This window comes from Zootoca vivipara, chromosome 3, assembly GCF_965207765.1.
Source record: "Zootoca vivipara chromosome 3, rZooViv2.hap1.1, whole genome shotgun sequence".
In the NCBI taxonomy this organism is placed as follows: Eukaryota; Metazoa; Chordata; class Lepidosauria; order Squamata; family Lacertidae; genus Zootoca; species Zootoca vivipara.
In genome coordinates, this window is record NC_142586.1 from 62,749,523 (window position 1) to 62,775,957 (window position 26,435).

General features: G+C 42.0%; 1 protein-coding gene across 3 annotated transcripts in view; it reads left to right on the forward strand.

Annotated features, from left to right (window-relative positions):
• SASH1 (SAM and SH3 domain containing 1) overlaps positions 1-25,605 on the forward strand; it is a 522,525-nt gene extending 496,920 nt beyond the window's left edge. For all 3 annotated transcript variants that reach the window (XM_035108791.3, XM_035108795.3, XM_035108793.3), the window contains exons 12-20: positions 2,924-3,067; positions 7,601-7,736; positions 8,827-8,996; positions 11,263-11,472; positions 14,856-15,006; positions 16,752-16,865; positions 19,413-20,497; positions 21,378-21,509; positions 24,284-25,605. In XM_035108791.3, coding sequence (XP_034964682.3) covers positions 2,924-3,067; positions 7,601-7,736; positions 8,827-8,996; positions 11,263-11,472; positions 14,856-15,006; positions 16,752-16,865; positions 19,413-20,497; positions 21,378-21,509; positions 24,284-24,544 — 2,403 coding nt within the window. In that variant the 3' untranslated portion in view covers positions 24,545-25,605. The remainder of the gene's footprint in view (positions 1-2,923; positions 3,068-7,600; positions 7,737-8,826; positions 8,997-11,262; positions 11,473-14,855; positions 15,007-16,751; positions 16,866-19,412; positions 20,498-21,377; positions 21,510-24,283) is intronic.
• Positions 25,606-26,435: the final 830 nt, after the last annotated feature.

Genomic DNA, 26,435 nt, shown 5'->3' on the forward strand with positions numbered 1-26,435 from the left:
AGGAATATTTTTAATAATGAAGCACAATGGTGGAATTTATAACGGAGTTTAAAATGTGTGGTGACTGCCACAATCGTAGCTCTAAAAACTCTCAATGCCACCAGCAAGTCTATTCCTCAGACTTGTTTTGATGCATACTGCCGTACATGCCAAGTATTGAGAGCTGCTTTATACCATACAGAAAATGTTAAGCATTTGCTACATTATGTTATCAGTTAAGAATGTTAGGTTCAGTAGTCACTTCAATGGGAAAAAATGAATTGGTAAAAGTGTGTGTAATAGAAGTACACTCTGATTCCAAATGCTTACGGATTTATTATTACTGAAATGCAATAATGCCTGTCAAGGTAATTTACAGGCCAGAGCAATATTTTGGAATAGTTTTGACTTACACACTCTCCTTTTGAACATACCAAAGATAAAAAGATGGAATAGGACTGTAGGAACATACTGTTATATAGTAGTAGCAGAACAATGTATGGGGACTACCTTGTCCCCATGTCTTCATGTACTGTATCAGCTGCTACCATTGGCACATTTTCATCAACCATGGGGAAAAGAACCTACTCATGAGTGGTGCTGGAAGGACCACCACCCCCTTTTGACATTTCTAGCTTAAAAAGTTCTTCAGGTCTTCTTCTCCTCCCCCTTTCCCAGAGCTGACTTTGTTGTTGGACTCGGCATTTTTGAGAGTATAGAAAGCAGGAAAGAGAGGATTTAAATTAAACCCGTGATTTTGTTACTGAATCTCAGCCTCCTCATGTCTCCATGAATCCAAATGCTTTGAGTTCTTAAACTGGCATGGTGTGAGGGGAAATGAGGGAAATGGCTTTAAAAACATCCCAGCTGTAACACTGGCCAGGTGGCTGGACTCTCAAAGCGGAGGGGGAAGTGCAGCTGTGAAAGGCTTGATCCATGGAACACACATGAACAGAGTTTGTGTTATTAACTGGGCAGCTAGTCCATGCTGGAGTTTGGACACACTGCCCCTTCCCCAAACCTTGTATTTCCTTTCCTGTCTTGTTATTAATCCTCTGCCTAGAATGGAATTTACTTTCTCCCATCCCAAGGACTCATCAGATTAAATGAAGTTGATCTGAAATAATTTCAGATCACTACAAAGGGAAACACTACTTCTGACAACATACTAACTTGAGGAATTCACTCACTCACATGGATTTTTTTTTTAAAAAAAAAAGTCTAGGACAAAATCATGGAAGGCACTGTCATTAGCAGCTGTTCATGAAAGTTAAAAGATCTAGATTTCAGGGTTGTAAACCTCTCAATAGGAGATGCTAAATGGGATAATAGCCTTTGTGTCCCACCCGTGAATTTCCAGAGACATCTTTGACCATGGAATGCTGGACTCCTTAGATCTCAGTCTGATCCAGCAAGGGAATCCTTGTGTCATTATGTTCCAATGGTGGATGTTTCTTCTTGCATCTTGCCTTGCTTTCCCCCACCTTATTTGAACTTGCCCTTTCCTCCTCCTTGTTCCGTTGGTGCTGTTGAATTAATTCATCACTCTGAGTGCTCTTTTTCATTTTTGTTACCAATGTATTTCCTTTGGGGAACATAAAGCAGCTTGGGGGGGGTGCTTTTCAGTAACAAATATTTTGAGAGAAAAGAGCTAAGAACCTGATTCCAGTGCCAATCTCCCACTTTGCTTTGCAGCCTCTGCAGCTGCATTTTGTAAAACAACAAAAATTAGGGCAAATTGCACTTGACTGAATGTTATGCATAGTCTGGCTCTAGAGCAGAGAGCAAGTTTAACGTTAACATGTAGCGGAAGTAAATACCCAGATGTAACATCTGCCATAGTCAGTTCAATCTACCTGGATTTTAGTCAAGCAGAAGAAGATAGTTGTCCTTATAAACACTAGACTCCGCTGAAAGCCTGTTAGTACTTCCTGTTGCTAAAAAGTGCTCCAAAAATGAAACTTAACATAAGCAATAGGAGTCCAGACTTTAGATGCACTTGAAATCGTTGTTTTTTTTAGCTTCTAAAGTGTTCAAAATTGAGCCTAAACAAGAAAAAAGGAAGTTGAACATAAATATATATTGAAGACAGTGTTGAGCTTGATGAGATTCGTGCAAGAAGTGTAAAAGCTGTGCAAAATGTAACATTTACTTCCAGGCCAGTGTATTTGGCATGGTCCCCATTGAGACCTTTGGGTGGAAAGGGCTATGCCAGTATTGGATTCTCCCATCAACATTGGTGGCAAATTTCAACATAAAAGTTGCATTCATGGGTTGTCCATATGTTCATACACATATGTTCCTGACTTATTACCCTGTTTGTTAACTAACATATAAGCCAGAGTTTCCTGGTAACCATGCAAAGCAGAATGGATGTGCCAAATACACACGAGGGGAGGAGAAAAGGAGGAGGGCAAAAAATGAGTGCTTGTTCACAGCTTCATCAACCATTATGAAAATGCTCCAGCCAAAGTATATGATACCAGAAAAACTCAGTCAAGAGACCCAACCAAAATGCAGTGGCGTAGTAATGGGGAGGGCAGGGGGCATGCCGCCCCGGGCAGCAGGCTCGGCGGGGCTGACCACCTCTGACAGCCGCTGCGACGCGCCCGCCGCCACGGAGAAGCCCCGACACAAGCGAGACTGCCTCACTCCATGGCTTGCTCACGGGGTTTGCCGCGCCGCCGTATCACATGCCTCCAGTGCGTGCATGCGCCGCGTGCGTCGTGACGGACACCCCACCCCCCAGCAGGGTGCCTTCGTGTTTGCCACCCTGGGCAGTCAGGCGGCTAGCTATACCGCTGCCAAAATGCTTCTTCGGGACTGCACAAAAGCAGTTCAGCTGTCAATGTTTCCCTAAGACGCATTTCATCTGAGACTTGAGCAGAGAAAAATGACAATGGCAAATGGTGTTCTTTGTTTTCATCCTCCTTTCATTTTACAGGGCAAAGATGGTGATTTTGTTTATAAAGAAGTGATCAAATCCCCATCTCCTTCCCGCATGTCCCTTGGTAAAAAGGTGAAATCTGTTAAAGAAACCATGAAGAAAAGGATGTCTAAGAAATATAGCAGCTCCTTGTCAGAGCAGGTATGTGGTTTTGTTCATTTGCTTGTTTGTTTTAAATTAAACCACAACTGGGGGCTTTATTGGTTTGAGTAAATACTTGAAGAGTTGTTGATGCCTATGTTTTGCAACCTTACTGGAAAGTACAACAGCGTCATTCAAAAAAACTCCCCGTGGGAATAATGTAGTAAAGCAATTCCAAGGCCTTTTCAAAACTATTTACTGTGAAAAGAGCTTCAATAAAATCATAAAGGGGAGTTAGGATTGAGTTAGGGCAATAAAGTATATGATTTCATTCCATATACGCTGGTTTTAAAAATGAATGGCTTTATATACTGTGCCCTAGTCCTCTAGCAATGTCAAACTGCCTCCAATACATCCTCTGAATTACACAGCAACATGCACCTTGCAACAAATGCTTACACCAATTTTACAAAAAATTGAAACATCTTTCAAATATAGAATGTATTTACTTTTTAAAATGCAATTTGTGCTCTGTTGTAATGACATAACTTATTTTTATTTTTAAAAAAATATTTGTGGTTCCCTAGTACTTAGGTAAAAGCATCTTAAAACAAAGGAAACATCTAGGTAACATCTTCCACCATTAAAATAAGTAATAAAATAGCAATTTAAATCCTACGGTTTAGCTAAAAATGTATTGAAATATAAACACTATTTAAAAATGCAAATGAAAGACATAAAACACATAAATTATACAGAAAACACTGGAAAATATTTATCTTGGGTCAGGTACCTGATCATATAAGGAAATTTTACATTCAGCATACACCTAATTTCATTTCATTATCGTTGTATATCTTTGATTGTTTTCAATAAAATATTGTCCCATGTATGAGATCCCTCTTAATATAAATATCCATTATAAATATGATCTGTAAAATAACTCCATTGAATAGTAACAGTGGCTTTTCCTGTTTTACTTAAAAATAAATAAATCAGTCCTTTTGCGAGTTGTCTCTGCTGTGTTGAGGGCCACTGTATCAAGAGGCTATTCCCATTGAGCTGTTAATGGAGATTACTGGGCAGAAAAAGTAGTCTTATATAAAGCCCTAAAATCTGTGAAACTCCGTTTTGCCCAGCAAGCTTTTCAAATGAGTATGGTGAGCCATCAGGGGAGGGGAGTATTTCTCCCCCCCTATTATAACATATTAAATTCCACAGTGCAGATATCTATATAGCTGATCCTTAAAGTTCATTCTGAAAATATATTATTTTAAAGTTCCTCCTTCAATTTCCTCTGGCCAAAATCAATCTGTTTTTCCAAGCATGTTGCATTTGGCAGACTTCATTGAATCTGGTTTGGTGGGTTGTTAGAATACCCAACACTTTATTATTATTATTATTATTTTTCATCAGTCTTTCCACTTGAACTGTAAGCATAACAAGTAAATTGCTGGCAAGCAACTACTGGCATTGGCATCAGCCTTGAAAAGAGTTTCCATTGATTTAATATCGCCCTCTAGAGGACTGTTGAATAATCAGGATGCAGCAGTATACTATTATGATGTGTTCAGGAGCTGAAGGCTGGTCTTTGATAAGCAGAACGACATAGCATGTTTATCTTTAGGCCCTTTGAGATATGTTAGAATAATATTACCAATATAAATTCAGGTCTCTAGTTCCTGTATTTTACTTTGTCTCATTCTTATCTCCAATGGCACGGGACTGATTTCAAGCCAGAAGGCCTCCAAAAAGGGACTCTCACTTGGCTAGCGCGTTTTGCTCAGTACCCTGCCAAAGTGGTTCTGAAGCCCTTAGTTGCTGCTTTTGCTGTAAATAAAGAATTTGTCTGAATCTTTGGAGAAATGAGGCAATCTTTTTGTCTGTCCTGAAGCAAAGTTCATTGTTGTCTGCCAGACCATCCCAGCGTTAGACTTCTGGTATTAAAATAAGAGTCATTTGTTGTGTTGCTCGGTGACAGTAACACATTAGCACATTTATCTCCCAAGGTCCATTTCTGACACATCTGATTGGTACAAAGCTCCAGTATGATGCTGACTCCTTGTAATGCAATCTACGTGGCCCCTGTCATTTCTAAAATTGAATTCTGCCTTAACGTAGCCAAATATTTCCAAGTCATCGTTGGATAATACAGATCCGTCTTTTCTTGATCTGGATCATTGCTCATTGAAGCATTGCAGATACAAGTTTACAAAAAGCAGAAGTAAAGAGCATGTCATTACTTATTTTGGGCTGCATTCCTAACCCCTGGCCCCACTTACATGGGAGTCAGCCCTATTGAATTTCATAGGACTGACTCCCTTAGTGTGTCAAAAGCAAATTGACAGCTCTGCAGGTGATGAGTCAAGCAATACAGCATTCCTGCTGCATCTGAACCAGGAAACAATAGTTACTGGTTTCCATACAAGCCAGGATATTAAGCCAACTTTAAACCTGGCTTGTATTGAAGCTATGAACCATTGTTTCCTGGTTCAGATGTAATGGGAAACAGTGGTTGCCTGAGGCTTCCTAGCTTGTTTCCCCACTCACATGAAGTCAGAAGTAACATGGCTGTGTGTGGATGCAGGAGAAATAGATCTCAGATAATTAAGAGGGACATATGATCTTCCAAAGTCAGCCAAAGAGAATTTGTCGTACCTGCTGTAGTGTACAATCAGGCATGGTGATAAATGAGGTCCTGTCAGACCCCACTGTTCAGGCCAGAAATATGAGCATTTAAGATTATGAAATGATAGGTTAGGTATACAAGATTTTCCAATACAGGCAGCAAGCAATACCACGTTTTTACAAAGTGAAACACACCCCAACCCTGCAAATATAGTATGGTCCATTAATAGGCAATTGGCAGTGACTGAGCTGACACAAGGCAAGGATGCGACCACCTCGCACTGCCACCACATTTGCTTTCAATTCCTAGGTTCAGCGATTGGAACTGATGTGCCCATAATTTAGTTCTGATTTCTAATTCTAATTTTCTGAGAACTGCATGGACATTTCTGCAGCTCACATCAGGAAAAGTATTCCAAGACTAGTGTACAAGAAACAAACATTAGAAAAAAATGGGAGGCACTTTCTTATTAGCTATCTGTGGCTTCGGTTCTTCAATTCTCTCTGGAGATTTGCTTGATTTGTGGAAAGTTTCCTGATGACTCTGCAGCATGCAAATAACAGGCTTCATTCAGATGGTTTGTGATTGCATGCCTGTGGAATAAGTCAGCAATTCTTGTATATCAGCAGGTTTATTTTAATTTGTTGCTGCAGATAGTCTCTTGAACATTGTACCATGTTATTTTCTTACATTGTCATTTATCAAACAAAATGCCTTCTTGACACCAGCACGCATGCACGCACCCACATCCACTCACAAACATAAACGAACACTACTCTGACTGCAGTCAGCTCCCAAAAATGATTGTTTTAGCAAGCAAGTTGGCAAAATATCAGTATGGACGAGATCTTCTTGAATCTGTCTTGTTACTTGAATGATGAATGAATAAAACATGTCCATTACATTTCAAGTAACAGGTTTTGCTTTGTTTACCATTTTCATGCATAAGTTGCATCGTCAGGTTTAATTCCTTGTATGCAAACAAAAATGTGTTCGTTTTTCATTCCAAATGGTAACATTTCTATTGTTTCATCTGCCATTTCATTTCTACTATGTTCAGCAAACTTCACATGAAAATTTTGATTATAAGGCTTAGGAAAGCAACACAACTGCAAAATCACAAGTAAATATTGAAATGCAATGCTCTAGTCAAATTAGTATTTGCACTAACTGTGTCTAGGATAATACTTTTTTAAATTGTAATTTCCCCCCTTTTGCAAATCTGAGGGGGTTGTATTCATGTTTTGTATGTTTAAGGCAGCAATCCTATGCACACTTGCTTGGTGTAAGGGAACAAGCCCCATTGAACACAGTGTGACTTAACTTTCAAGTAAACATGAATAGGATTGGTTTGCACAACAAATACAGTTAAAAGAAGAGTAAATTACAAAACAAATCATTTTACTGATATTTCAGCGAATAAGGAAGAGAAATTTTTACCGGTTATCTTCTTGTTTATTATGGTAGCCTCCCTCCACCACTAAAGAAAAATCAACTGTAAGATGGATCAAAGAGATCAAACAATATATGAGAGACTTGGGTGATCTTCACACACACACACACACACACACACACACACACACACACACACACCTCTTCTTTTTACAGAAAAAGCCTTGAACACACAATTTTACTTTCACAACCTAACATTTTCCAAAGGCAAGAGCAACAGCAAATGGTGGTTCTATAGCTTGGTTGCAGAGAATGTGGTTTCCATGCACAAGGTCCTTGGTTCAATAGTTTGCAGATGGCATAAAGCCAGATGATATGCAACCTTTGTCTGGGACCCTGGTGAACCACCCCTCAATGTGTTGGGAAGGAAGAACTTTATACTATTACACTTCCTAGGTTTGCTACTTAATCTTCATACATATTGTAACAGATTCTAACCTACATGGTACCAATTGATCAACTACACAAGCCAGCACAAGTTGTCAATAAGTTGTGTGGTGATTTTCTTTCAGGACTCCAGCCTGGATGTAATGCCAGAATCTCCTCAGTCACTACAACCAGATACTGATTCTCTGGATAAACCCAAACTGAAAGCTGGTGGTTCTGTAGAAAGTTTAAGGAGCTCTCTAAGTGGTCAGAGCTCAATGAGTAAGTAGTAAATAGAATGCTTGTTACAGTCCAGTTTAGATTTAACATTCACGATTGAATGAATTATGGTTTATTAGATCAAAGACTAGCATTATGCTTGCATATGCCACCCTAAAATCATCCCCCTTTACATGTGTCTACACCCTTCCCTTCTTTCATGGTTTATTAAACAAATTCCCCAAAATGGGAAGCTGGAAGTGTTTTATGAAGATGCATAAGATAAGGAAGCAAGAAGCCTATGTCTGAATCAATCCTACTGTATCTTTTTGGATGAAACTCAAGAGTTCTCTTTTTTACAGCAGCACATAAAGAAAACTAATTCTGAAGCGTAGTTGAAGTCACAAATGCTTGCGGGCAAGGTACTTGGTTCTTAGAACAGCAGTACTTCGGCTCTTATCTTGGGCAGACAGACAGCATGTGCACCAATATTCCTGGGGTATTTTCACCTGCAGACTTGTCAGACTCAAAGAAATTGTTTTGCTTGAGGTAGTGAGAATTGAGCCTGTGATTATCCAGTGCATGGCTCAAATGAATGGTTAGTTTTCCCACCGAGCAGTGCTTGGTAGTACATAAAAATCAATGCTTTCCAACATTCTTTCGTGAAAAGTGAGGTATTCTCACTTAATGAGGAGTAAAAAAAAAATACTAGACTTTGCAGCAAAAAGTTAATGCTTGGGCAAGTCTTTAGGAAAGAAGATTTTCTCATCCTTTCTTTATATATCTTTGTTTTAGGTGCGGGGGATCCTTTCAGTTAAAATCAGCCCAGCACTATTGAGCACTCAGCTGAAGCCTGGGCTTCTAGATTAAACAGTGGACAGGGACTGTGTGGCCTCCAGTGTTTCAGCATGTGCTGTAAGATTCTGTGCCAAGCTATTCCAAGAAAGTGCTGCAGCAGGTAGATTCCTAGGGAGCTGGTAAATGTTTTTAAAAGTGCCCTAAATATCCAAGAGAGGCTCAGAACCTGCTGTTTGCTGCCATAATCTTGCTGGAAATAAATATCAGATGAGTTCTTCTATCATGTTTTTCAGTGTATTTTATAGTTGGGTTTTGTGGGGGGGTAAACTCTTCCCTTTTTATTGATCACAAACAGGTGGACAAACTGTAAGCACAACAGACTCCTCAGCCAGCAACAGAGAGAGTGTCAAGTCTGAAGATGGTGATGATGAAGAACTACCATACAGAGGACCATTTTGTGGCCGGGCCAGGGTTCACACTGATTTTACCCCCAGCCCCTATGATACAGATTCCCTGAAACTCAAGGTACTCTTTCTGGAATAAATCCATATTTGAATCCAGGGAGTGTTCATAGGTATCTTTTACAAGCTGGAATTATTAATACCTTGGGCATGCCCTATTGTCAGAATCACATACACCTCAGTAATATTGCTGTCACCAGATGGAGAACATGTAGCCCTTGTATCCAGAGAACAGCGCTGGTTTTCTGTGAGTTTCTGGGACATAGCTGCCAAATCTCCTGTTTTTCGCGGGAAACCCCCATATTTTAAACCATTTCCCGCTGGCAGCCAGGATTGGGAAAATCCCGTAAATCCCCCCGATTTCCTACCTGCCAGGGAGGCTCCATTTTGAGTCCTGGCGCCGCCCGATTTCCAGTGCCCAGACATGGGTAGCGCAGCACTGGAAGTCGCTTCTACGCAAGTCCGGACATGTGTAGAAGTGACTTCCGGTGCCACTTTGCCCATGCCTGGGCACCGGAAATCGGGTAGAGCAGCACCGGAAGTTGTTTCTACGCATATCCGGACATGCGTAGAAGCAACCTCCGGTGCCAACGGCGCCCGATTTCCGCTGGACATGTGTAGAAGCGACTTCTGGTGCCGTGCCACTGCTGATCCTGCATTTTTCAGTGGGAGACTTGGCAGCTATGTTCTAGGAACAGACCGAAGTGCTTGCATTGACTTCATATCTGCTGTAGTACCCCAGCAAGTGGTCTTTTGCCCTCTCTAAGGTAGTAGGTGACCCTCTGGGAATTTGTTGGTTGTCAGTTCCATTTTTTGGAATATGGAATATGTTGTCAGTTCCACTTTTAGGAATATGATGAATATCATCCTTTTCCTTTTCCCATAGACAACATAATAGCTGTGTTCTGCTGCTGTATAAATGGTTGTGGAGCCAAACTGCAACCTTGTATTCATTCTATTTTATGTTTGTTGTTATGGGTGGGGTTTTTTTGGTGTGTGTGTGTGGATAATTGTAAGCTATATCTCTGCCTCAGAAATAGTAGAAATGTAAATAATAAATGAATATGCTGTGTATTTTTTTTAAAAAAAGGAAATTTACTAGAGAGGCCCACTAGAGAGGAAGAAAGATGAGCAGCGAGCTAGAAAAAAGTTAATTATCAGAGAACTGGAAATGTATGCTATGAATTCATTTCTGCTCTACTTGTGGATATGACAAATCAGCAAAAGATTTTCATAGATTTATCCCTTGCATCGGGCAATTAGAAGAACATTGTAGTCAAGAAGAGTTGTGCATGCAGTTTTCAAAAACTTTTGCATAGGTGAACCCTTTTTAAAAGGGTGGGACAAGAAAAAGTTTTTGTTTTATATACTTAGTTTAGAACACTGGTAACTCACATTTTACATTTATTTAACTTACACAATCACAGCTTTGCACAGGTGGGGGGAAATAAAGAGCAGAAGAAACCCACTCTCCATTTATTTATTTCCACCCACCTGCGCCAAGCTGTGATTGTAGGCTTACCCGGCTTAGGGAAGGCAGTGTGAAGGCTCTGGCAGCCTCCCAGAGCCCTTGTGCAAAGGTGCCAGGCTTTGAGGAGGAGGTGTGAGGGTTCTGGCAGGTTCCTAGAGCACCTCCTACTTCCTTCCCAGAGCCGGGAAGTGCTTCTTGGGCTTTGGGAAGGACCCTGCCAGAGCCCTCCTGCCACCTTTCCAAAGCTGGACAAATGCTTGCTGGGCTTGAGCAAGGGCTCTGGGATGCACAGCCTTCCGAAAGTTTGGGTAAGCAGCATTCCACCTTGCAGGGGGCCCAATTCTGGAAGTTCCTGGCTTTATACATTTTTGCATATACAGTGGTACCTTGGCATCCGAACAACTCGACATCCATAGGTTTCGATTTCCAAAGTCGACAAACCCAGAACTGGTGTGCGCGGTCGGCGCATGAGCAGAAGCGCGAAATCACGCTTTGCGTATGCGCAGAACGGGCGCTTCGACAACTGAAGACTTTGACTTACGAAGAGCGCCGCGGAACGGATCGTCTTCGTAAGTCAAGGTACCACTGTGCGGTATGCGTGGACCCCCAGAACCAAACCCTCACATATTAAGCAAGTTACCTGTATTACAGAGTTGGGAAATGAGTTCTGGATTGTCATTTTAAAAAAGAAACCTGGTCAGCTAGATCCTTCTGTTGATAAAGATCCCACCCCTTTTTCTATTTAAGTCTGCATGCAATAAAACATGCATTCCTTTATGATACAGTAAACATTGATCTAGTAATTTGCAAGTAACTATGGAGCCTTCAGGTAGATGTATTCTGCTTCTCTCATATACAGAAGGGCGATATAATTGATATAATCAGCAAACCACCTATGGGTACCTGGATGGGCCTTTTGAACAACAAAGTGGGTACCTTCAAGTTCATCTATGTGGATGTGTTACATGAAGAGGAAGAGAAGCCTAAAAGGCCTACAAGAAGGCGACGGAAAGGCAGACCACCTCAGCCCAAATCTGTTGAGGATCTCCTAGATCGCATCAACTTAAAGGTGGGCTGTAATTGTCTTATACTTACTTTACTCTTCTACAAGCACTTCAACTCCATATCTATACAATAAATAGGACTAAATTCACAGCCTTAAAATCATATGCACTTCTGTATCCCAGCATTTAAAATAATGTGTGAGGAATCAAGACATGATTTCATTTGCAAGATCTATGTGGCATTGTGGAATTCCCTTGTTTAAAGATTTGGTCGTTTCTCAGATTATAAGGCATTCATAGTTGAAAGTGAGAGCAAGTTGAAACCCCAAGTTTCTTGAGATTTAAACATATAGTGTGTTCTTTAGCTAGGAAGCTGGGCAGGCAGTGGGGAGTAAACTGATTGGGCCAGCACAAGAGACATCATCAGTTTTGAAGGCTAAGTCCTCTTCCCATTTTTCTCCCTGGTTACTTCAGGTGAAGTACAATTAGCTCTCCAGAAGAGGAAACAGCTGGCATATATAGGAAAATTGTATGCTGTGTAACTGTTTTATTTGATTTGTTCAGTAGTCCTACAAGGTGATGTTTAGCAAAAGCAGCATTACCGAACAGAAGCAGCTAATATAGTAGAGCACAGCTGTTGAGCTGCCTCCTAACAGCAAAACCACCCTACCACACCAGCCCAAAGTGTTTGCATTTTATTTATTAAGTGGACTTTTATTTTGTATTGCTTGATGCTCAATCAGGCAGGCTGGAAATAAGACATTCTGCCTGCTGTTTATCCTTCCTACTCTGCTGTTAAAGGGAAGTGGCTCCCCCCCCTTTTTTTTTTAGCAAGCTGATTTAAGAAGATGGGATTCTGAATTCAGCAGGAACCTTGTTAGAGGGCTAATAGATTCCGTAGACATTCTCTGATCCCATAATTTCTTTTCTATGTGAATATATTCTAAACTGTTGAGTTTTTATATCACGAGTAAAAAAATAATACTGTTTTGTTTTCATGGCTGCCATGCACAGGATCATGTTATGATATTGTGATGATAACTTTATCCCTTTATTGATACAAACTGTACCTGTTTAACTGGCCTGGGAAACCTTTCTCTTCATTATTTAAAGCCACTAAGGGTCTGTAAAAACAACAGCAGCCAGTAAAAACTTGGCCTATCCAGCTAAAAAGGCTTTCTACTCAGGACTAGTTCTCAAATGAGGCAGGCTACACTGGAAGTCCAGCTTTGGACAGAACCAAGATATGGTCTGGTTATAACTGAAATTCTGGCTATAGAGAAGGATGAAGTGTTGGGCAAGACAAAGATCGACCAAGTAGTGAGAGTTCAGAAGGTCTTGAAATCTTAACTGCTTTAAGGAGAGAATAGGTAGGAGATGAATTCCAGGGTCTGGAATTGGGAGCCAAGGCAACAGCAACCCAACACTTGTTGGGAATGCAATCAATCAGGGTAGAACAAATGGTGAACTCATTTGTGGACCCTGTTACCTTACCCCAAAATCCTTTTGCATACTGTGCAGCTAATCAAGCTATTTGAACAGAGCACCTCCTAACAGTTGAGCTCCTGTCGAACACAATACTTATTATTAGAGCACCTGTCCTCAGCAATGAAGATTCAGTGCTTGAGCAATAAGCAATGGCCATATGAATGTATGTTCACTGAAACATACCCTGTTACTCTGGAGCCACAACTGTGTTTTCTAACTGAAAACAACCTCAAGTTGAAAATGTTCAAGCTTGCCCTTCCCTACCCCTGCTTCCCACAACCATCCCCAGAAGGCGTCACTCCCTGAAATCCAAAGTAATCACTACTCTTGTTATACAACAACATCTCTTCCATTTCTTGCTTGTTACATAATTTATCGAGTCACAAACTGAAGCTTGAAGCAGGAGAGAAAGGGTTGCAAAGTTTTTTCTTACTTTCTGAAAGTTTAACATGGGTTATTTTTGAATATAATGCTACCCTTGTCTTTTTTTTGAAAAAAACAACAACCCTCAGACCCCTCTGAGGCATCTGCAAGCTTAAAATCATTACTTTTCTCAGCTAACATGCATATATGATGGCATGAGGGCGGGTGGATAAATCTGCTTTCTTCCCAAGGTATTATGTCTTGCCGTTAAATCTTATGATTCTTATTAATTTTAAATAGATTGTTCCTATATTTTAAAAATAGTTTCCTTTTCTTGTTTTGTTGAACCTATGCTGGGATGGAAAGGGGAAATTACCCTGCAATTATCTGTGATTTTATAAATGTGGTGCTAGTAAATTTCCAAGATCCATTTGTTACTTATCTTTTTGGAGCATCATTGACAGCAGCTGTGATCGCCTACTGTTTCAAAGCTAGCTTAAACATAAAAAGGGACTGAATAAAAGAACAAATGGCTTTTGAACCATCCTTTCTGTACCACTACCTGATTGGTGGTTGCAAGGCTCACTTACTCTTTTTAACACTATGTGTCTGTACATTAATCATAGATATGAGAAGGTTAGATTAAATGACATAACAGACCAAAAGTTAAGAACCTTGAACTTGGCCTGGTAATGTACAGTCAAACCTCAGTTGCCGAACGTATTACCTTCCGGAAGCCCGTTCAGCTTCCAAAACGTTTGATAACCAAGGCACAGCTTCCGATTGGTTGCAGGAGCTTCCTGCACTCAAGCGGAAGCTGCGTCAGACATTCGGCTTCCGAAAACCAGAACGTTTACTTCTGGGTTTTCGGCGTTCGGGAGCCAAAGTGTTTGAACACACAGCCATTCGGGAACAGAGGTTTGACTGTATTGGCATGCAAAAAAAAGCTTTTAAGCACTGGTGTTGTGTGTTGGCAGTAATCTTTCCCCACCAGTAGTTCAACCAATTTAATGTTTAAATCAGGCATAGATTTCTGCATTGCACACTTTGATGTAGAGTACGGTAGTTAGCTACCATTATGGATGACAACATCTATGTTCTTAACAAAGAATCACGTAATTCAGGGGTTGCCAGACTTTTGATGCACCTGAGCACATTTACAAACCAGAAAAACTGTTGCAAGCACCCACACCCAAAATCACCTCTGCGCAAGAAGGCTTCTTTTCAAGTCTAATTTCAGCAGCAGGGACAGGACCCTGTGGCAACCAAAAACCAAGAAAGACCTCTGCAGACACATGTGCAACAGCAGGCACTACACTGGCTGCCCATAACATACAGAACCAGTTGCCAGTAGAGCTTTGTACTGTCTGAGGTCTAACTGTAATACTACATACAATCTTTATTGTATCTAGTGGGTACGGAGTTACTTGAGTGATTTTTTTATGTTACCTGCAGTCAGTATAAATAACCACCTGTAATCACTGATCAGAAAGGTGGAAAATGTATGGATGGCATGGAAAGTGGCATCTTGTTTTGAGTAGTTCCGCACTGCTGTTTCCTTCTTATGTGCCACAACTGTTCTCTTCCTTTGCCACAGGAGCACATGCCCACCTTTTTATTCAATGGCTATGAAGACCTGGACACTTTCAAGCTCCTAGAGGAAGAAGACTTGGATGAGCTCAACATACGGGACCCACAGCATAGAGCTGTTCTTCTGACAGCAGTTGAACTGCTACAGGAATATGATAGTGAGTGAGGCTTTGAATTTCTTCTGTAATGCACAGCTAAGGATTTGTAACCACTTAGGGGTTGGATCCAAAGAAAAGTGTACACAACATGGCTTGTAGAAGTTCACGTCCCACCTCCTCTTTCCCCAGCAACATCCCACCCTTTGAAAAGGCTCTCCTTGCTTGAATGGTTTTGGCTGTAGCAGGGGGAACCGAGGGAAAAGGAAGGACCCTCCTCCCCAGACAGGGAGAGGCAATTATTCCTTCTGCCTCAGCCTTCCAGGCCACAACCCAGCTGCCACCAGCCTAGTTACTACATGCTTTTTTCAGGATCCATCCCGTCTTCCAACTCTGAATTACAACATTTTAGCAAGACCAAATTGTAAGGGCAAGACATCTATGATAGTGATTTCATTTGTAGAGTACCGTATTTTTCCGTCTATAAGACACCCCCATATATAAGATGCCCCCTATTTGGGGGGAGATGGCCCCCATGTAGAAGACGCCCCCAAATTCTGGACATTATTTTTAAGGGGGGAAACCTAGTCTTATACACGGAAAAATATGGTAATTTCATATTAGTAATGACTCATTATTTTCCTTCTAACTTTGCCAGCTATAATTTACATAGTTTATAATGAAAATGTGAATTAAGTCATCTAGAAATCTGGATTTCAATGGAAATATCAGAAACTGCAAATTTCATTAGAAGGGTTTTGTAAATTACTGCTACTTTTTAACCTTTTCTAGCAGCAGCCAATTCCACCACAGCAGGATTCTCCAACCTGGTATCTTCCAGAAGAGTTGGACTGGGTGGGTGAGGGTGATGGAGATGTAGTCTAAAACATCTGCAGGGCACCAAGTTGGAGAACACTACACAAGAGGAAGCCTGATAGCAGTTCAAGACAAAATAAGAAACGAGTTTAGGAGATCATGTAAATAACAGCTTTTTGTAAGAAAAAGTCAAGGTTGTGTAGAGGTACTTGACAATACGGAAGGACCATTATGTTTACTAGGGAATAAGTGCCATTGAGGGCAGATGAATTTCCATATAAACACAGGTGAAACTACTCATAACTTCAAACTTAGGCTTGGGTATAAGCTGTGGGAGGCTTGTAAAGATCACCTATAATGAAGCTCTGAAATTATCTTCCAACTCAAATAGTTATCTTGGCTCTTCCCAACAGATTCCAAAGCATACTCCACCCCCCTTCCCTCTACAACTTCAGCAGAAGCAGCACATCTCCCCCCCCCCCCCGGTCTTTGTTTCCTGGATATGCTGTGTCAGGGTGTAAAGCCCAAGAAACTATATGGCGTATAGTTCAAGGGTTGCTTGTGAATTCTGGATTTTACTTTGATTTAAATTTGAAAAAAAAATACTGAAAACATAATAAAACACACACAACTGTTTTAGTCAGATCTGCAGGTGCAGGTTAGGTCCATCCCATTATAACCATGTGATCAGCTGCCTAGCGCATTAAATTGCTGCAACTTCTGTATAAATTCCTAGTGGGTGCAACTTAAAAACTACTGTATGTAATATTCCCAGTAATCGACTCTCACCCCACTCCCTTCTTCCACTATGTCCTCTCAGGGCAGCAGTACTCCTGCATTATCTGATGCGGAAAACGACTCATGGCTCTTATTAAAGGATGTCCTTTTAGTATGCTGCTGGGTATTTTGGTAGGACAGAAGTGAGGTTATTAGCACTGTTCTTTGTGTAAGTTATGCTTTCTCACTTCCTCTCTTTCCTTTCTCTACTCCAGGTAACAGTGACCAGTCAGGTTCTCAGGAGAAACTCCTCATAGATGGTCAGGGCTTAAGTGGATGTTCTCCCCGGGATTCAGGCTGCTATGAAAGCAGTGAAAACCTGGAGAATGGTAACAATTGATCTATATCCATATCAAAAAGCATGCCAAATTTGTTAGATTTTAAGGGGCCAAAGGACACTCTTGTGGCTGAGAAAAGCAATTATGCAAACTCTTTGGCTCTGCTTTTGCTCTCTATAATTTAACGACGGACTTGTGTGTGGCCTAGTTTTCCCATCCCTACATACTTATTTAGTGAATCTTACATTTTAAGTCAAGGCACAGTTTCAAGGCAGTGAGCAAAATGTGCTTCCCTCCCAGCAGTGTTTTTCAGCATTATCTTTCATATTACTGCTTTTTCATGTCAAGAGAGAGAATAAAGAGCACTGCCTCCAGATCAGTATGATGCCACACTCATTTTATTTGCTGGAGGACATTTACTTCTGTGATACAAAAGCATAACAAGGAAGTGCTGTAAATGAGGAACTAGCTCCCACACTTACAAGGACTGAAGAACATTTATGATCAAAGATTCTGTTTTTGTATTGATTGTCACTATTTCACTCCTTATGCATGCTGCATCTGCCTTTGCTCATATACCTCTCTTAACATTAAATAGTGTTTGGGGGGGGGTCCCTCAAACTGGGCTTGAGGCCAGGCCTTTACTATTCTCCCTCAGTGCCGCAGTTCAGATTAAATCCCCCTCTATTTGAAGCCGTCATGAGCTCTCAGAAGAAAGCTGAGACCCATATAAGCTTCTCTCCAGTGGAGAGTAGCAGCTGGAAGAGACACGTTACACAAAAATATTCCCAGCCTCTGTAATAAAGATTTATATAGAGTTGCTTCTTTGCAGAAGGACAGCAGTCCTCCTTGCATCCTGGTACCCAAGTTCAGTTTATTTTTTCATTTCTTCCAACTCCTTGTTACCAGATGATGACCAATTTTCACACTCTTTTCATGTCACTCCTGCTATAAATTCAGGATGAAGTTTTCTGACTCCTGTGGATGTTATGTAGGAGTGCAGGCATGGTGCACAGGTACAATGGTGATTGATATATTGGAACTTTGCAGCTGAATTGCTTGCCATGATAAGCACTGCTTCTGAAGCAGTGTGAAGTAATATGAGGGAGGGGGCCTGCCATGGAGTCTCTGACTCTTTTCTAAGGACTGCTGTACTCCTCAAGCAACGAGCAGACATTGGTGAACTCATGTGCCATGAATACTAGGGTTTGTTTTAAATCTGGAGGAACCCTAACAAAATCCTGGACATCTTTCTGATATCAAAAGTTGATTTTCCCTCAACAGTGATATGTCCTTTGCCACAACCTCCTTGTAAAATCCATATTAGACACTTCCTTGTAAGCAGGTCTCCCATGCAACAGCATACTTAAGTAAGCCCCATTTCTGAGTGGTGCCTTACTCAAGAGGCCAACTTACGTGGGGCTCCATGAGGCTGCCACACAATATTGCAAATATGGACATGTAACACCAGGAAGGAATAAACCAGTTGATTTTGCCATCATACAAGCTTCTCCCATTCTCTGCTCTTTAATGCTAACATTTTGTAATGAGTGCAGGCTTTTTCAATGAGAAAGCTGTTGGGAGCCTAGATGGAAACCTTTGAAAACAGCCATTTACTGTTAGGAAATATCATCCACTTTCTTCTTCACCACCAGCTTCTAAAGCTTTCTGCATAGCAAGAAAAAAAAACAAGGGAGGTGCAGTGTTCTATTTTAGATTAAAGTTTTTCTTTCTGCTTGTGCTTTGAGACATCTGAAGAGACATTGTGTTCTGCAGTGAATGTGAATTCTATGCAGATTCAAAGCAGTCAACTGTGTATTATTCAGTGCCAAAGTTTAGCATTTTGAAGATAAAGCTCTAAATTGTACATGCATTGAATGAAACATCAGTTCCTTTAACAAACTAACTTCAACTTTGTAGGAGAGAAAGGTACTGTATTCTTACCTCTAGGGTCCTTGGGCTCCACAAGGTTCCCTCATTATAGGATTAATGTAGACAGACTTCAGATGATCCAGGAAAAACCTATTTTCTGAACTGAAGTCACATGAATAAATGAAGATGAAATAAATTATGACACAGAAAACAAACTCAAGAAAATACTTTGCAAATAAAAATCAGGTTTGTAGCCCATATTTTACTTCTGGGCTAAGAGACCTTATAATGAAGCTAACTCAGCACAGGAGAGTGGTTAGAGGTCAAGTCTGAGACAACATTGTTTATGTTTATTACTTATGATATCAATTCTGCTTCCTTGACCAGTGACACATGTTGGTATTATAAATAAGTTGAAATACAGTGTGACATTGCATTTAATTTAAGCAAATGACAAGGCAGCATACCACTATTGTTTGGTTTGGTTTTCTGTTGATAGAAAATCAATGAAATACATATTTTAAACAGAGTCCTCATAACAAGTTATCTTAACAAAGGATCACAGGCCAGTGTAAACATCCCATGCTAGTCTTGGTTTGGTTTAGTTTTTTCTCATGTTCTATTTTGTTATTTGTACAGCAAAATCCAGTAGAAATGATATATTTAAACTTTTCTTTTGCACATTACATGCACAAGTCATAAATGTTTTTCCTCTTTTTGTTTCAGCTAAAACTCGAAAGCCTTGTCTCTTACCCTCAAAGTTGGCTTCTGAATACAGTTTTAAAGATTTCCACAGAAATCCACGGGCAAATTATCCAACCCTGCCCCTAACTAAATCAATAGATGTCCCCCAGCAAGGAGAGAAGACACAGTTCACTTGTACAAATCCTGTTCTGAAAAGCTGCCTCAAGCCCCCAGCAGTCGTCATCCTCAAGAACAACCGCAGAAGTTTACCAGTTGGTATCTGTCGGAGCTGTGAGACTCTAGAAAGTGGTCAGAAGGTTCACATGTGGCCAAGATCTCATTCTCTTGGCGACCTTCATGGAGAAGCTGGCCCCGACTCTGCAAAGAAGCTGGATGTTTTCCCTCAAGGCGTACTGGATTTAACAAACATGCCAACTGGCTCTGGAGGTATGCACATGGCAGAACAGTTGATGGCTGAGCAGAGCAAAGCAGGTGTTGATTCTCTTAATGGGAAAGCAAAGGAACTGCACTTGTCTGCAACCATTCCTTCTAGTGAAACATTTCCACTGTTTCTGCCTCAGAATTGTGGAGTTCATTCATCTTCACTTTCACGTGGTGTAACTTGGACTACTTTTGAAAACTTCAAAAAGACCACGCATGATCTTGGAAGGGCCGATCATTCTCCCTTCCCCAAGGAAGCTCATCAGAAGGGCACGGGTGAGGCAAGAGTACAGCCAAAAACATCTTCACAGCCACCACCAGTCCCCGCCAAAAAAAGCAGAGAACGCCTTTCTAATGGACATTGTCACCTCCCATCAGCCATTTCTTGTCCAGATGTGCCATCCTTGCCAGCGAAAAAGAGCCTCCAGCCTGTGTCCTCCGATTCCCATCTACTGACCGTGTGTAGATCATCTCCTGGGCAGGAGCCCAGTAGTCCTTCGGGCGTACGACCTCCTTGGTTTTCAGATCTTCCAGAGACTGCTACTGTCCAGCAACATGTGCTAAAACTTGATCCTTTGTCGGTGAGAAAAATCTCTTCTAATAGAGGACTGGATCTGGAAATGTTGATAGAAAACAAGCTGCAATCTGAAGATATTGATCTCACAGAAGACCCATATTCTGACAAGGTACAGTGTGAGGAGGCTGAGAAATGTTTAATCTGTTCATATTTTGCATTGTTTTCCTTCCCCACTTGAGTGTTGGAGCTGTTCCTTAAAAATGGGCCTTAAACTGGCAATTAAAATGAAAGATATGTTAGACTAAACATTCTTAAAACTTTTCATACATTTCAGACACAGTGTGAAGCAATCTCAAATGGCTCCATGTGTATACCATGCAGATTTGCCATTTAACAATTCACTTTTCATTTTACGTGCTTGTTTCATCCATGTGGTGAGCCACTGCATGTAAAACAATTCAGTATTTGAAGTAGTCTCCCTATGGTGGTCATATGCACATTGGCCCTTACAGCTCTCAGCTCTGCAACATTATATAATAAATTACTGAATAATGTCAGTATCAATGCTTGTAGCATATAAAAAGCAACCTCTGCCATGTGGCAACAAGGCTTGAAATGTTCATTTGTCCATTATTTGACTTGGGCACAGCCAACCAAAAGTTAAGGGTATTTCAGTTTTATTAAATTTAGACTTAATAATGTAGAACTCAAGAGGTCTTTTAAAGTGGTTGACTTCAGAGAGCACTTTTCTGAGTTATCAGCCATAGTTCTCAAACAAAGTAGCATGTAAAGTTATACTTTCCCAATAACTTTAATAAACCTTTTTAAGGAATATATATATGAGATTCAAGACTCACAACCTCCTCTGTACAAATTATTGAAGTAAATGAACAAATTTCACAAAGGTAATTTTCTGTGAAACTGAAGAAAGAACACATTAAAACCTATTGTAGTTTATTAATGCAAAGGGGCCAACCATTTTGTTGTTATTATGTGAAGAGACACATTAACTTGACCCACCCCCTTTTATCACTCATCTCTGGGTGCAGCATGGCCGCTGTGGGATTCCTGAACTTTTGGTACAAAGGTACTCTGAAGACTTAGAGCACGCTGAAAAGGATGTTGCTACAAACCTGGACCAAATTCGGGTGAAGCAGCTGAGGAAGCAACACCGCATGGCGGTAAGTCTACATTCAGTGATCAAGTTCCAGGAAATGGGAAAATAAAGCTAAACAACATGGAGTTCTGGGGCTTTAGCATGTCTGATTGCAGAAACTATTTGTGAATGATCTCCATTTAAAAAGAAAAACAAATTAAGATTACAGTGGTGCCTCGCTAGACGAAATTAATTTGTTCCAGGACTCAATTCGTCCTACGAAAACTTCGTCTAGCGAGGCACCGTTTCCCATAGGAATGCATTAAAAATCAATTAATGCGTTCCTATGGGCTCTGGGGAAACTGGTGGCGGCAGCGGCGCTTGCTCTCGAGCCAAGAGAGCAAGCGCCGCTGCTGCCAACGACAGAGCCGGATCGGACGAAGCTTCAGAAGCTTCGTCGGATCCGGCTCTGTCGGGCAGGGTGGGGGAAAGGTGAAGGAACCGATCCTGCGCCTTTCCCCCACCGCTGCCAAGCCCCATGCCGGCTTTTCACAGCAAGAAGCGGCGGCGGGGGAAGGTCTTCCCCCGCCTCTCGCCCCGCACCCCAGGCACGGAGCACAACTTCGGAGACCTCCGAAGTTGCGCTCCGTGTCTGGGGAGGCTGGCGAGATGCGGCGGCGGGAGAAAGACTTCCCCCGCCTCTCGCCCCGCACCCCAGGCACGGAGCTCTGTCGGGCGGCGGGAGGGAAGAACGGAGGACCATCGGATCCTCCATTCTTCCCTCCCCCCGCCCGCAGATCCGCCGGTGCGGGGGTGTTTTGCAGGCTGTGTTCCCCTTGGCAAGGGGAATGCAGCCGGCAAAACCGCCCCCGCATCGGCGCGCTTCAGCCCCTTCACCCGGAGCCAAAGCGCACTGATGCGGGGGTGTTTAGCAGCCCCCCGCAAAAGTAGGCTTGCTAGCCGCCGTTCCAACGGCGCCTAGCAAGCCCCTGTTGGGCGTGGGGGGAGCGCAGGATCCTCCGCTTCCCCCCCACACTGCCCGGGGATCGGACGAGGCTGGAGAAGCCTCGTCCCATCCTCGCAGTGTCAGGCGGTGGGTGGGAGCAGGGGATCCTCAGCTTCCCCCCCACACACACACACACACTGCCCGGGATCGGACGAGGCTTCTCCAGCCTCGTCCCATCCCCGCAGTGTCGGGCGGTGGGGGGGGGGAGCGGAGGATCCTCCGCTTTCCCCCACCACACACTGCCCAGGATCGGACGAAGCTGGAGAAGCCTCGTCCCATCCCCGCAGTGTCCGGCGGTGGGGGGGAGCGGAGGATCCTCCGCTTCCCCCCCCAGGCGGCAGGGGGGGGGAGAATCCACTTGTCCCCCCCCTTCTTCCCGCACTACAGCCTTTGTGTTCCACTGCTCTCTGCTGGTTGCCCCTCACCGGCAGAGACCAGCAGAACACAAAGGGGAATGAGCTGTCAGCGCCTCTCAGCTGATCTTCCTTTGCCTTCTTCCTGCACTGCAGCTCGTTCCCCTTTCGCTAGAGGAATGCCCTGTAGGTTTTGTGATCGGAGGTTTTTATGGCCATGCTTCGCAAGACGAAGCGGTGGCCATAGAAAAATACCTCGTATTGCGAGGCAACCTCCGATCGCAAAACCTATTTGTATAGCGGAAAAATCGTCTAACGGCATTCGTCTAGTGAGGCACCACTGTATAGCCTTGGCTTCTTAGTTTTTCATATGCAAAGAATTTTTGGTGCTGCTTCTATTGCTGATGAGACACTGCTGCTTTTCTGCCAGTAAGAAAGTGATTATAATAGTAACACCACAAGCGATGGCCATGAAATATGGAAACCCAGAGGAGCATTCAAGTTAAAACAGTGTATGTTATAGTTGTTGCTGCTGCCGCCAATGAAGCCGTATTTGTGAACTTGCATGATTTTGATTGAGGAAATCAATACTGAGGTAGCAGCAGAAAAGAAATTGGGGGGTGGGGAGGAAAGGAAATGTGTATTTTGAGTAGGCCAGAGTGCAATGGCTACTTCACCTGGCGGTATATCGCAGATGAAACAGCAGCTGCTCTGGCCCTCATAGCTCCAGCAGGTGGTATATTTAGACTGCTCTGCTGCGGGGAGAGGCTTGGTCAACTGCTTTGCAGCCACACACTCCTCAGCGGAGCAGTCTAAAGAAGCCACCCACCTCTGTCTCACACGGGTGGGCCACCTCTTCAGGAGAAAGAGGTAGCCCACCTCTGCCAGGCAGAGGCAGCCCTGCAAACAGAGCCTGACAGGCTCCATGCACTTGGCAATTGCTGGGGCAGGGCAGACGGGCTGCGTCTTTCCTCCTGGGTGGTCAGTCACCCTGGGAGTAAAGATGCAGCACGCCCACTTGGGCAGAGGCAGCCATGCGCCTTTGAGGGATCTCCCCCCCCCCCCCGGCTCACATCAGTAGCTTGTTCCCTCCAAACCCAGTGGGAGGAACAAACTGCATTAGCCCCGCGAGGCACTGAGTGAAACCACCACATCTCCCTTGGTTGCAATTTCAGCCCAGCTCCAATGCAGCTTGTTCCGCCATTCTGGTATATTGTCAGATCACAATGTTTGGCTGGTGATACATTGCAATGTTGAAAAGCTGGCATTGCAGAACCCCAATTTTGAGGTGACTAAGCAAGATAGTATCTAGTAAATGTTACTGCTAAGCTAATAAATGAGCAAGACTCATAAAAAGGACTGCTTAGAAATGCCCAGATTTCTGCTTCACAATATATCATCACAGATCACATGGTGCTTACTTCCAAGAGGTATCTTTTTTTAAAAAAAAGAAAAGAAAAAGTCAACCAGCTGGTTATATTGCATTTTCTCTTGCTACAGATTCCAAGTGGAGGCCTCACTGAAATCTGTCGAAAACCTGTGTCCCCCGGCCATATCACTTCCATAGCCGACTGGCTGGTTTCTATTGGCCTTCCGATGTACTCAAGCGCCTTCATGACTGCAGGAATCAATGACCTAAGCAAAGTGCCTTCTCTGTCAAAAACATCACTTCATGAGGCTGGCATCACAGAGGAGAGGCACATAAGCAAGCTTTTGGCGGCAGCAAGACTACTCAGTACCCTCAACCCAGAGACAATATAACACACTCTGAAATGTAGTATTTGCCAGTTGGAAAAGCCAGAGTTTCCTACCGTGTCAATTTCATCTTTAATTTCTCCAGACAGCTCTTTGGCATCAGGCAATGGAGGTCTTTGGGAAGACGTTGAGGCCCTTGTGTTTCTCTGTCAACGATTCACAAAGGAGAATATAAGAAGTTGTTTTGAGAGGGAAATGGTGCTTTCCTATTACTCCTTAAAGAAAAGGCACAAGAAGTTATGTTAGTTTCTTTATGACTGTGAGGCTGGCTTCAACCCATTTAAGAATATACTTGTCCATTACAAAAAAGGGAACTTCCTATTTGCTAGGAGATAGTTATAAAAACTCTACATCAACTTTTAAGCCCCAGGAACTTGAAGGAGTAGAGTTAGGTCTCTGTACTTTGGGGCTGCTCATTTGTTAAAGTGCAGCTCATTGATAAATCATGGATCTACAGTCCTAAGCAAACAACACCACAGGGGATGTTTTTACAAGTAAAAATCTTAAACATTACATCTCTTCATAGTAGCTTTATGTTTATCCTTTTCATTCCACCAATTAGTTTTACATAAATAAATAAAACTACTCCTTCCTATGTTTGGTGGATTTTTTTCAGGTTTCTGAGCCTCTATGTAGGCCAAAGATCCTCAATGGATTTAGTTTTATTGTGGATCTCCTTTTATGCCAGTGCAATTTCCAAGACCAACTCAGAAAATCCCTTCCTTATTTGTATAGAATTAAAGTCATTTTTATAACTGCTTCTTTAGCACTCAGCTTTTTATTTGCCTTAAAATGCTTTTGAGCAGTTCACTTACAGCATTCATGTTTCAGAGGCATTTCATTGTTGACACTATTATCTGGCACCTGACAGGTTTGTGTCTTATAGCTGTTATTGTAGATTGTAACATCTGTTTTGTAAAGTTTTCTTTTTGAAGTCAGATTTTGGTTCTCAGGCTAACAACTTGTTTATGGCAGTTCATATGCTGGTATTACTAAAAGGCTAAAAGATATTTTGCCTTGTGTATGTACATATATAATTATTATTAAAAAAAAGGTTTTTCATGTTACTTGCAATTTGGTGTTCTGTATTATATTGTCAGTTGAAATGCTGCAGCTTTGACTTGGTATCCTGACCATATCAGTGGAAAACATTGGTCTCTGAAAAACAAAAGGTTATCCAGGGAAGTAAATTAACTGATAACAAAATTGTGTGTCTCCACACAGTACCAAAACAAGAATCACATTCCATTGTATTGATGGGGAAAACAAACAAACTTTAAGCTGTCATTGTTGCAAAAAGTCAATATAATACCTCTTTTAATGGGTGTTAAAATGACAATTACAGTAGAATAAAAGCCATCTGGTTGGCACTGTGAGAACAGGCTGCTAAACTAGATGAGCCTTTAGTCTGATCCAGCAGGGCTCTACTTAGGTTCACCTGGGATGCTGAAACAGCTTGTTCTTTCTTCACCATGTTCTTGTTTTCTAAAACTATTAAACAATGCAGTGTAGAATCTCTTACTCCCTTCTGTGAATATAGATGAAGTTTATTTTTGTACATGACCAGACATTTTATATACCAAATAAGCTCAGCTTGAGTTCTAATGTATCCAGATTATTCTTTAGTGTCCATTAACAAGCTAAAATTGTAGAGGCTTTTCAGGATAAATAACAGCAAGTAAACTGGAAGATGTAATGAGCTCAGCATGGAATTGGAAACTCAGATCTGGTTCAAAGCTTTGTAATTTTACGCAAGTCTCGTCACCTCTCTAACTTGCTTTGTCCTGCCTATGAAAAGAAAGTAGTTTATCAACCTCTTAAAGCACATTCAACCTTAAGAGGAAAGTTGGGTCACAAAGGCAGACAGCCTTCCCCAAAAGTGTTTTTGACTTTTTGC